General features: G+C 53.0%; 3 protein-coding genes across 3 annotated transcripts; 2 read left to right on the forward strand and 1 right to left on the reverse strand.

Annotated features, from left to right (window-relative positions):
• Positions 1-244: 244 nt before the first annotated feature.
• MAA_09195 (GLE1-like protein) lies at positions 245-1924 on the reverse strand (the record flags this gene model as incomplete). The annotated part of the gene is made up of 2 exons (XM_007827193.1): positions 245-1027; positions 1088-1924. 2 exons carry the CDS (start codon positions 1922-1924, stop codon positions 245-247), a joined length of 1620 nt encoding a protein of 539 aa, XP_007825384.1.
• Positions 1925-4887: 2963 nt separating this feature from the next.
• MAA_09194 (Ribonuclease II/R) lies at positions 4888-9227 on the forward strand (the record flags this gene model as incomplete). Its single annotated transcript, XM_007827192.2, has 3 exons — positions 4888-5050; positions 5263-9118; positions 9188-9227. 3 exons carry the CDS (start codon positions 4888-4890, stop codon positions 9225-9227), a joined length of 4059 nt encoding a protein of 1352 aa, XP_007825383.2.
• A 1613-nt stretch (positions 9228-10840) lies between these two features.
• Positions 10841-11881, forward strand: MAA_09193 (Ferritin/ribonucleotide reductase-like protein; the record flags this gene model as incomplete). The annotated part of the gene is made up of 2 exons (XM_007827191.1): positions 10841-10913; positions 11040-11881. 2 exons carry the CDS (start codon positions 10841-10843, stop codon positions 11879-11881), a joined length of 915 nt encoding a protein of 304 aa, XP_007825382.1.
• Between the last annotated feature and the right edge of the window lie 674 nt (positions 11882-12555).

The raw sequence follows: 12555 nt of genomic DNA on the forward strand, positions 1-12555 counted from the left end.
ACAGGCTTGACCACGGAGTTTCACGGCGGGAAATATCATGCTGCAATGGGTTTTTGCGTGCCGGAATTCGGAATCATTATGAGATTATGTAGCACTAGAACTCATCTTTATATTGCTATCAGCTCTAGATGTCGCTCCCGTAACCATCTAAATCTTAAAACGCCACCATATGCAATCGGTTCGTCACCTTCTATCTGCTCAATTCCCTGGCACTTGATGTGCGTTTAGTATACTCATTTCCAGCCTATGCCAACGCCAATCCACTATCTGAGCGGAGGATATCCGCCAACGCACGCAAGGAACCCGCCGCAGGCGAATTTGCAGGCGCTCGCTTTGGAAACTCTACCAACGCTAACTGCAATGCAGCTATGGCGGCGTTTCCATAAAAGTTTATGAATCGGGATTCATGGCCGTCAATCATCGACCGCAGAACGACGAGTTGCGTATTGGAGATTTGGGCGGTCGGGCAGTTGACAATACTGGCAAACGCCTTCCAGTAGTGGGTCGGGGGATAGGGGTTCGTCTTGGAAGCCTTGCTAAAGTCGCGAAGAGAAATAGATGCAAAGCCGGCACCGAGACCGGCCATCCTATTGTTATGGGCTTGCTCTGGGATCCATGAAGGACCATCTTTCTTCCATCCCAGTGCCTGTCTACCCTTTTCTGTTTTCTCGTTTCCTCTTGATCCGAATAGAACGGGGCACACGACTCTGAATTTAGCCACGAGGATATCGATCAAGGACTGGCCTCGCCATGAAAAGTCCTTGTGAGAGAAAACTTGAGCGGTGAATACGCCAATGGGATCAGCGGCTTTGGGATTTGCTCCTCCTTCGTTGATGAACTGGCTAATAATGCCCTTGGCGCAGATATTCATAAGGTAAATGAATAGTGAGGGAAGTTCTGCGCCGTTGTTTGGGACGTCCTGCGTTGAGGGCTCCCGCGGAATAGCTACAAATTGACCAACAACGACTGGGGGGCTGGGTAGTTGACCGTCTAATGATTGTCTCAAGAGAGACATGATTTTAGTTGTCTGTGAATAGTTAGCCAGAAAGATTCTCCACACTGCGAGTAGCCAGCTCTGGTTACTTACCGATGATACGTTGGCCCCCTTTCCGCCAGTCAGTTGTCCAATAGACACGCGAATCTCTCGGCGGATAGTGCCAACTTTTCCTTTGAGTGGTGAACCTGCCACCTTTGACGCTGCCACAATGTCCTTCCGCAGTTGTTTCAGGGCCTGGTGAATTCGAATATATTGATCCGAGAGGGGATCAACAGGCGACCTTGGCAATTGCGGTGTCTGACTCGGTGCAACGGGCTGTTGTGATTGAGACGTTTTCGCTTCCGGCGGCGATGTTCTGTTCTGGTCCAAAACAGATGGCTGTTGAGATTTGGTTTGCTGGCCAGCAGCTGCGAAAGGACTGCTTGGTACGGGTTTGCCCAAGTTGGAGAACAAGCCATTTTGCTGCGGCGCTGGTGCTGAAGGCTGGGTTTTCGCTTGCGTTTGTGCCAGCGGCTCGGATCCCTTCGCCTCTGGGGGTTCGGATACCACGGATACTGGCTTCTCCTCACCAGCCGGCTTCTCGACCGGCTTGGCTGGCTCAGGCGGCGGGGGCGGCGGCTTGGGTATTGATTTCGCTTTGAGTTCTTGCAGTCTCCTCTCTTCTGCGGCGATCGCAGCCTCGGCCTTTAGTCTCTCTTGCTCCCTGCGTCCTTGTTCCAGTATACGGTTGTGCTCTTCTTTAAGTTCGTGCAATTCGTATACTCTGATAGCGGCTTCCCTGACCCGATCGTGCTCGGCTTGAGCCGCTGCGAGCGCATCGCGATGGCTCAATTCGTTGTTTCTGCTATCTAGGAGGAAGTTGGACAGATACGGTCGGTCTGGACTTGATAGCAATTGACTCCTCCTCAGCGGAGAGGAGTTTGCCATTGTGTTTGTGGGATATCGGACAGGGTGAAGAGGGCCGTGCTATCGTTGCTGCATTGGAGAAATGAACGTGGTTCGGGAACAAATGTGTTTGTTTATATTTGGAAAAGAAGACTCCGGCTCCAAGTCGTCATGTGCGCAGAGATTGCAATTCTCCTAGGTTGTCGGGATGGAACGTCTGCGCATCTGTTGATATTACCTACTAGATACTTAGGATACTCAGGTAGGGTCAATTGGAATCTTTATTTCTTCTTGATACTAGTGGCATGTCGATAGGGTGGTACGTACTCCGTACCATGTGTTGATACCGGACCCGCAAAAATAAAAACCCGGCACGATGTAATGGCGCTCAAATATTGTGGATCTACCAAGTACATTCATCAGATGTTTGCTGGAATAGAACCATCTGACTTGACTTTAGGGTAGGAGAACTAACAGGGCAAGAGAAGAAGGCAAGTCACTCAATTGTCAACAGGCGGCCTCAGCAACCAGGATTCGTAATTCAACCGCATTGCACTGCTGAGCGCGAGTGCTTCAGTCCGTTTCAAACGACGCCGGTGTATGAGTCCGGCCATCAGCATGTTCCCACCGTGGCCAGAGTCATGTCTTCGAAGGCGTGATGCTGTGACAACAAAAGTTGGTGCGAGTTGGGCTGTTTCGCATTGGTGTTTTGTAGAGAGCTGATGTGGCCTTATCAAGAAACGGTCAACGGTGAATGGTCAAGCGACGGTTGATGATATCCACAGGCTGTGTGTGAAAAGAATGGAGTAATCTCCCAGCACAACTGCGCGGTCAATTTCTTGCCTGGCAATGGATGATGTCAAGATTGAGTCGCCCCGCTGTTTCAGTCGATCAACGGTTCTAGGGAGTATCGGTTGGTTCTAGAAACGGTTCACAGAAGGGAGCAGCTCATTCTGAAGCACGGAGTACTATCCAGAGATACCAGTGATCTCCCTCGTAGCCTTCGGACTACTTATCTACTTGTAGGTACTTACTTACTTGAGTAAGTATGATAAGATATCCTGGCAAGTGCGGAGGATGCAGTCGTATTGTGCAGGTAGAGCCGACATCTGGACGCACCCAACATTGAAGCTCCCAGCAGCGAGGGTGCCTCGTTACACGGAGGAGGATCAGCGTAGAGACAGGGGCGTATTCCTCTTGGGCGAACATAAAGCCGGACGACGAATATTGGATGCCCACATGTGCAACCTGATACCGGGCTGTTTGGCGCCACAGTGAACAAAAGCATACCCGAAGAGACAAAAGTAGTAAACAAATTACTCTTTGTAGAGCGGACTGGAGCCGGCGTCCTCAAATGCCCTAGCATCCAATACGACAACAAGGTGTCACCGTGGCAAGCGCCTTGTTCCGCGGGCAAGGATCCAGCCCGAGCAGGGGTTTGGGCCTAGGGCTGCATCACGGCGAGTAGCGTCGTTGAGGCCAGGGACAGCAAATCTGGCCAGAGAACAGCTCGACCCTATCCAAAGATGTCTCGCTGCTGCCGCAGAGAGAATGTGGACATGCACGCACCAGCATTAGACGCTTGCCACGGCGGAAGGGGTCTGGTGTTGGGAATATGAACATTTGAGGTCTGGTGGGTTTCGTTGACAATTCGGTCAATGCTTCACTGAGCTACTCGGTGCCCCGTACTGAGGACCTACATAACTTGCGGCTGTTTGAAGGGGATCCGCCGGCACTTCAACTGTTCCATGTTGGACTTGACAGCATTGAGACTTTCGAATCACGACGTAGGGCCGCAGGGTGCCACCAGAAAACTTGCCGGCGCCACGTCGATGTTGCTCAATGTTGGCAATAGCGCTTGAAGGCTGCCGCCGACCGGAAGCTTAAACCGATGGCCAAATGCACGGAATACTCCGTACAAACCGCGAATGCAGTAATCAGGTAGTTACCTGAGGCTCGTAAGTATTTTACATGTCTGATGCACGTTCAATTGGCAGATGATGAGCGAGTAGAAGCCGGGTCCAGGTGGCCAATTGCGCAATCATGGAGGCCAGTCAGCAGCACCAGACTCTATGTACATGGTGTGTCTGTGTCGAGTTCCCCAGGACAGTTGACTAAATTGATCAATCAATGAATTGAGACGTCAACCGCACCCAGACCGGACACGCACTCGAAGCCCACTGTAATAGCGCCCGAATCTCCAGTCGGCAAGCCCAACATTATGTGAACACTGAAGGGCCAGGCACTGTACATAGGCGCCTGTACCGTCAAGTTGGCCCAGCTACAGGACAGACCTGGCAAGATGACCATTCGACAGCCATCAATCGACATGGACCGTCTATGTTGCCCCTCCATGTCCCCGACACCCCCAGGTGCGCCCAAGCTTCAGCTTCAGTCCCCAGTCCCCGTCCCCAGCCAAGCCAGTTGGCGAGCACCAGTTGACTCGGGTCCCAGAAAACTGCCATCACGTCCAACTCGGCTCGGCTCTCCGTCTCCTCCCATCACTCCATCCATCACTCACCACCATCCTCACTCATAGTCTCGCGGAGCTGGGCTTCCCCCCTCTCTTCATTCCATCCATCCCATCTCTGCCTTCCTTTCCGCAGCTTCACCATCATCACCGCATTGCACGCTCCTTGGCTCTGAACGAGCTCGCTTTTTGCAATCCAGCCGCAATCCCACCCTCCTTTTGGCAACCACGTACATCCTCTTCGTACCAGCCTAAGCTTCGGGGCCTTGCTCGCTACTGTCTCTAAGCCAGCTTCCAATCGACCACCCAACGGTTCAGTACCTATTCTACCGATCATCATCATCGCTTCAAGACTTTCCGTCTCGTCCCGACAAGATCTCAATACCCACAGCGAATACAACAAATACAACAGTCACCAACTTTCTTGCCACGCCATTGCACTGCACTGCATTGCATTGCACCGCGTTGGCCGCACTCGACGTGCCTCCAGAGACCCCCAATCCAACTGTGTGCTGTTCGTCTCTGATTGTCCATCATGGAGCCGCAGCAACAGCAACAACAGCCGCAGCAGCAACAGTCGGCCCAACAGCAGCCGACTGGTGGTGTCCCTGGTCCAGCTGGGAGAAGACTGCACATTGCCCATCGGCGAAGCCCCTCGGAGCTGACTCCATTGATGAGCATGTTTGCCAACCCTGGAAGTAAGTCGCCCCGAGTCACCTCGAATTGAACACTTGTTTCTTTTTTTCGAAAGGTTTCAGTAATCTGCCATCAACGCCAAGGTATCACTGTGACCAAGGCCAGATGTTGTGTTTCACATGTCCATGCCTGGTCTGGTGGTAGCGGATATAGGCTGGCGCCTCTTCGCAATTCGTTATTACTCTGAACGTCACTAACATCTCCCCCAACGCAGTGGAACAGTTGGCGATTCAACAGCAGATTGAACTGTTGCAGCAGCAGCAACAGCAGATCCAGGCGACCCATCAACAGTATGTCAACATGGGCATGATACCTCCTGGCCAATCCCTTGGTCATAATGGCGCATTCAATCCTTTGCAGCCCATGGGCAATGCTTTCCAGTTTCCCAACCAAATGGGACAGCAAAACATGGCCCCACCGAGCCAACCACACTCACATCGCCGTAATCAGTCGGCAATGCCTAACATGGGCATGGGTCCTCCGCCCGCACCGTCTTCTGGTGCTTCCGGCTCCAACTTTGGTAACTTCGAAGCTCCTCCAGCACACAACCGAGAAAATACCGGCGGTCGAGGGGGCAGGGGAGGCTCTGGCGGGGGTCATCAGCGACGACACTCGCTTGCCTTGGCTGATGCAAAGAAAGCTGCTGAGATCGCACAGCAGAAACGCACCACAAGCGGTTTCCAGTTCCCCGCTGCCCCCGCCCCGACTTCTGACAAACCCGACGACGAGAACAAACCCGTTGCACCATCCAACCTGGACATATCGGTTGCCCAAGGCTCTAACAGAGGTCGTGGTGGCCATGGACGAAGCCAGAGCATGGCTGTCAACGGCCGCGGAGGCTCCGGTCTCCGTAGCAGTGCTTTCAGTCTCGGCGGTGATGGCGATGGGCGACGCGGTGGTGGTCATGCCCGCTCTGGATCACGAAACTTTGAAGGCAATTGGCGTACTCAGGGGCAGAATCTAGACCAGGCTGGCAATACTGGTCAAACTTCTTCCTTCCAGCCGGGCCATAGGCCTCGTGGCTCTATCAACCAGTCTGTATCGTCAATTGGGGCCTTCCAGTACAACCCCAACCAACCCCAACTTATGCAGCTGCCCGGCCAAATGATGATTCCCCAGATGTACGGGCAGCAACTCAACCCTATCCAGTTGAGCCAGCTGCAGGCCCTGCAGGCTGCTCAGATGAGTGGCCAACAGTTCCAGGGCCTTCAGACTTCGCAACACGCTGGCCAGCTCGGTGGTCAGCAGCAACAGCAGCAGCAACGAAAGACACTCTTTACTCCTTACCTTCCTCAAGCCTCCCTTCCTGCCCTTCTCGGGGATGGACAGCTCGTCGCTGGTATTCTTCGTGTTAACAAGAAAAACCGTAGCGATGCCTACGTGACTACGCAAGATGGCTTGCTAGATGCTGATATATTTATCTGTGGTAGCAAGGATCGGAATCGCGCCTTGGAAGGCGACCTCGTCGCTATCGAGCTTCTGGATGTTGATGAGGTTTGGTCTCAGAAGAAGGAAAAGGAAGAGAAGAAGAAGCGCAAGGATATCACGGATACTCGCTCCGGCTCCACCAACCAGGGTAACCGAGACTCTGGTAATAATGAAGATAACAATGCCGCCGAAGGCGGTATTCGACGACGCGGTAGTTTGCGCCAACGACCCACGCAGAAGAAGAACGATGATGTGGAGGTTGAAGGCCAGAGTTTGCTACTTGTTGAGGAGGAAGAGATTAGCGACGAGCAGAAGCCACTCTACGCTGGCCATGTTGTGGCTGTCATTGAACGTGTTGCTGGACAGATGTTCTCGGGCACCCTCGGCCTGCTACGTCCTAGCAGCCAGGCTACCAAGGAGAAGCAAGAAGCCGAACGCGCTGCCAGAGATGGTGGCAACAATCGCCATAATGATTCACGACAGCAGGAGAAACCCAAGATTGTTTGGTTCAAGCCTACGGACAAGCGGGTACCACTTATTGCTATCCCTACGGAGCAGGCTCCTCGAGACTTCGTCGAGAAGCATCAAGACTACGCCGATCGCATCTTTGTCGCTTGCATCAAGCGTTGGCCCATTACGTCACTACATCCATTCGGCACCCTTGTTGAGCAACTTGGCCGCATGGGTGAACTTAAGGTGGAGACCGATGCCTTGCTTCGTGACAATAATTTCTCCTCTGACGAGTTCTCCGATGCTGTCCTGCGTAGCGTCGGCCTCCAGGATTGGTCTGTGGCCAAGGAGGAAGAATCCGAACTCGCAGCTCGTCGTGACTACAGAAACGAAAAGGTATTTACTGTTGACTTCAACGGTAGTGCCGAACTTGGAAATGCCATCCACGTCAAGTCCCGCCCCGATGGCAAGATTGAAGTTGGTATACATGTACCTGATGTTACTCACTTCGTCAAGCCCAACTCACTTGTCGACCGCGAGGCCAAGAAGCGTGGAACCTCTGTCCAGCTCATCAACCGTTTCTGCGCTCTTCTGCCCCCGAAGCTATCCAGCGAAGTTTGTTCCCTAGGACCTGACCAGGAACGCTTTACCACCTCTGTTGTTTTTAATGTCAACCCTAATAATGGATCAGTTGCGGAGGGAGACAGTTGGGCTGGGAAGAGTATCATCAAAAGTTCGGGCAAGCTTAGCTTGAAAGATATAGATCAGGCTCTGGAGAACTCTTCCGAATTCAAGAATGAGGTCGTCCCTGTCAATACTGTCCAGATCCTCCAGGCTGTCGCCCAAAAGTTCCGCGAGGCACGCCTTGGAGCGGGCGGCGAACCGATTGCTCCTTTGCGACTGTTCCAGCAGCTTGACGACGAGAACAATCCCGTTCAAGACAACATTTTCGACTCAACGCAAGCCTTGGAGCTTGTCGAGGAGCTCATGCACAAAGTCAACAGCTACGTGGCTCAACGCCTTGCTGAGGGTTTGCCTGAAAAGGCTCTTCTCCGCCGCCAGGCCTCCCCCAACCCCCGCCGCCTGCAAACCTTTGTCGATCGCATGAATGCTTTGGGCTATGACATTGACGCCTCTGGGAGTGGTGCTCTTCAGAACAGTCTCTTCAAGGTTGACGACACTGATCTTCGCAAGGGCATGGAAACTGTGGTACTTAAAGCTATGCACCGTGCCAAGTACTTCATTGCGAGCAAGACTCCTAAGCAAATATGGCCACACTACTCTCTTAACCTCCCACTTTACACTCATTTCACAAGCCCAACTCGCCGTTATGCTGATATCATTGTTCACCGTCAGCTCGAGGCTGTTTTATCAGAAGGCAAGATTGAATTTGCTGATGATGTGGAAAGCCTGGCTAAGACTGTTGAGTCATGCAACACTAAGAAGGAGTCTGCCCAGAACGCACAAGACCAGAGCATCCATATCGAGTCATGCCGCACTATGGACAAAAAGCGACAAGAGGCTAACGGAGACCTTATTTCAGAGGGCATTGTTTTGTGCGTGTATGAGTCGGCCTTTGACGTGCTTATTCCCGAATGGGGCTTTGAGAAGCGTGTACACTGCGATCAGCTGCCATTGAAGAAGGCCGAGTTCAGAAAGGAGAAGCGAGTTCTCGAGCTGTACTGGGAGAAGGGCGTGCCTAGTTCTGCCTACGTTCCTGAGGATGAGCGTCCCAAGGCCGCCGCTTCTCAAAGAATGACCAATGCCATGGCCGCCGCCCGTCAGGCAGAGGAAGCCGAGAGAGTCAAGAAGGAGCGCGAGGAAGCGGCGCGCAAGCAGACGATCACTGGCACCATCTCGACTGACGATGTTGATGCTCTGTTTGACGACGACGACGAAGACAACACTTCTGATCTTACAGAAGCCATGGCTGGAGCGTCCCTTGCCGAGCGTCCGACACAGAGCGTGCCAGGATCTCCCGCTCGCTCTGCCTCGAACGCCGGTAAGCTTCACCGGACCCGTTCGGACTCGAAGGTTCCTGTCACCGATGCCGTGGAGACCCGGTTGACAAATAAAGAGAAGTACTTGAAGTTGTTCAAGTTGAGAGAGGAGGGCGGCGACTATATTCAGGACGTAACGGAGATGACTCGGGTGCCCATCATCTTGAAGACGGATCTCAGCAAGAGCCCGCCGTAAGTGACACTGATGAAATGAGAATCATGTGTTTGAACAATCAATATGACTAACATTGTGTGCAATAGGTGTCTGACGATCCGCTCACTGAACCCATATGCTTTGTAAATGGAGAGGAGGAAGCTGGACAGGCCATAAGCCAGCCAAGTAACCAGATTGAACCAATAATACGCACAATCAAGTATGATGGGAGATGGAGAAGAGACGGGAGAGATAGCAGCCCAAAGGAAGTGTGGTGTAATTTTGTTGCGCTTTACGGAGGGTCCGTCGACAGCTACTGATGTGTGTGGTACATAACATGATACAAATAGTAGATGGGTGTCATTGAGCAGACAGGTAGCGTCACAAGGAGGAGAACAAGTATGGCAGCGTGGGGACAAAAGTGAAGTAGCAAAAGAAAGACATTTGGACATTTGCCTTGGGCGTATGGCTCAGCAAGCATCGAGGCCAAGCGTGACAAATTTATTATGCTTCACGTGAATGATTACCGGGAGACTGGAGAGGAAAGATAAACATGGCAAAGAGTAAGTCATCCGAGCGGGATCTGATTGTTGCGAACAGATGACACATATATTGGGGGAGGAATCGTGTGAAATGTAGATCACCTTTTGGGGAGTGCCAAGGTACGACGAGTTGAGATGAATGAATAAGGCGCCAGGCGTGTGTGCTGGCCGACGCCTCGTGTTGGGTGTACAGCATGATCGGCCGGAGAATCATGCGCGCTCTGGGGATGACAAATGAGATGCACAGGACAGTGATTGGTCCACGACAATCAATATGTACGTTGCCATTGACTGGGCCTTGTCCCAAGGCTCACTCGGAGGCTTCGGGCCTGGCAATGTGCACATGCGAGGGGTGACATGGAGAGCTGTGTGCTGTCTGGTGCGTTGTATGTACCTAGGTATGTAGTAAGCTGTCGGTGTGCTGTACAGAATGCTGCTGGCAGTAGTAACTACCTAGGTAAGTAGTTTGTAGCCCACACCAGTTGACATTGGAGGAGGCTAACGCTGGAGGGCTCGGGGGCCGGAGGTGTGTCACGACGGTTTCGGTTTCGGACGATGGACGGGCCGGCGACATTGGCCTGGCTCACGCACACTGCGCCGTGCACCAAGTTGCGCCTTTTTGCATCCTTCATCCACCCGGCCAGACCACATACCGAGCAGGGATGCGGCTTCCGTCGAAACGAAGCGTCTCTGTGTCTGTCCCGCAATGGACCCTACCTAGCTCTAGCAGCGGCACGGAAATCTCCTGGCCCGTTCGCTCCCAAGGCCAAACCGAGTTGCGTGGCAGACGTGTCCGTCCGGACTCTGGAGCCACGGACGACACAAGGCCGTGTTGAAACAAATGTCGAAATGCCCATCTTCGGCATCTCCAGGAGCCGCGAACAGACTATGCAATGCTGAAAGGGGCAAGTGACGGGTCGGGGCCCAAGAATTATAATAACATTTGGGTTCCCCGTGCCCATCACGTCTTATTTTCCGCTTCTTGTTTCCATCTATCGAGGCAGAGTAGTATACATTCACTTCCTTCGACCATCAAAACTTGTCCTGGCCGCCTGTGGTCTCTTGTTTGTCCACGTTCTTTTTCTGCTTCTTTTTGACGACAGCTGGCCTGACAATTTCGTATATACACTTAATATCTATTCATTCCCTGGCGGCTGGCCCCTACCGACGACATATTTTATAATATCATAGTACAATCCTTACACAAACTTCGAGACGATGCCTTCATTGAAAGTTGCCGCTTTGGCTTTATTAGCCGCCACGGGCTCGGCGTTGCCTGCCGCCCGCCGGGGTAATCTGGTTGTAAGACAGGCTCAAAATGGGACTGTCCCGACCACGGAAGTGCCTGAAACTGAATTGAACGATTTGGATATTTTGCAAATGTAAGCCCGCACCGTATTACTCCACCCTTGGACAGTCAAGTCGTCGTTGGGGCTAGAGGCTAATTCCGAATCTCTTGGTAGCGCCTTGACGCTGGAGCATCTTGAGGAAGCATACTACCGCGAGGGCTTCGCCAAATTCCCTGACTCAGACTTTGCCGCGCTTGGCCTCAAGTCAGAGCAGATCGAGGACCTCAAGAGAATCGGCCAGACGGAGCAAGAACACGTCTCGTTCCTCCAGTCCACACTGGCCCAAGCCGGCGTGCAGCCCGTGCAGCCATGCCAGTACGAATTCAACGTGAACGATGCCAAGGGCATGGCCACCCTGGGCGCGCTGTTCGAAAACGTCGGCGTGTCGGGCTACCTGGGGCTTGCGAAGCGCATCAAGGACCCTGCCATCCTGTCGGCCGCCGCGTCAATCGTCACCATCGAGTCGCGACACCAGAGCTCTCTGAGGGTGCTGCTCGGCCAGGTCGCCGTCCCGCAAGCCTTTGACGCGCCGCTCAGCCTCCGGTCCGTCTTCTCCATCGCCGCCCCGTTCATCAAGTCCTGCCCCCAGGGATCCAACCTCGCCGTCACCCCTTTCCCCGCGTTGACCATGGAGGCGGCACAATCAGGAGAGGCGAGCGCCATGAAGGTCGGATCTACCGTCCGCGTCGCCGCCGCGAGCGGTGGCTCTGCAGCTACGCACTGCGCCTTCACGTCCGGCGGCGTGGTTCCCGGCGGCACTGCCTTCACCCCGTTCTCTGAATCCGCGGGGTGCGAGATCCCCCAGGGCGTCGCGGGCGTGACGTACCTGTCGCTGTCGAGCAGCGCACCGCTGAATGGCGCCTTGACGGACGACATCACTGTTGCTGGACCCATGATTCTGGCCTTGTGAGAGCGGGATGAATGCGAGCACTTTTTTTAATTGGCTTCAAAAACATGAGAGAGAAATTCGGGCTGGCAGGCATCGTTCGAGTCAAGAGAGCAAATCTTCATGTTGCGAAAAAAAAAGTGCATTTTTCGCCGGCACTGCTTTGCGCAGGCTGTTAGCTCAAGCTGTCTATATATAGCTTGAGGGTATTCCCAAAATCTTTTTTCTTGCATTTAATTCTCTTTTTTTAGTAATACCATCCAGCGCGATTGAAAGTCGTGTCTTGGGCGTTTTTTTTTTCCCTAGCCAAAGTTGAAAAAAACGAAGAAATTCACTTTTCCACCGCGTATTCCCCTCTGTGCTTGTGTCGTGCAGGTGATTTGATTGTCGTTTTGAAGCAAGCTTAACTTAAGCCCCTTGCCCCTGCGAGGGTTCTGGGCGCCACGATTTGTGTCAGGGAGAAGAGTTCTGAAACGGGGGTTCGGGGGCTTGCGGTTTTGCCTTTTTGTGGAACTAGGGGAATTTCCCTTCTCAGCTAGGTTGGTAATGGATAGAATGGTAGTTCGTCTTGGTGTTTATTTATTTGCATTTGACAATTCGGCGTGGGTTGTGTCCTGCCATGCCATGCCATGCCATGGGGGCGTCGAAAAGAGGCGGGAATAACAATGCATGAATAAAATAAGCAAAAGAGAGACAAG

Source organism: Metarhizium robertsii (assembly GCF_000187425.2).
Source record: "Metarhizium robertsii ARSEF 23 chromosome Unknown MAA_Scf_2, whole genome shotgun sequence".
NCBI classification, from domain to species: Eukaryota; Fungi; Ascomycota; class Sordariomycetes; order Hypocreales; family Clavicipitaceae; genus Metarhizium; species Metarhizium robertsii.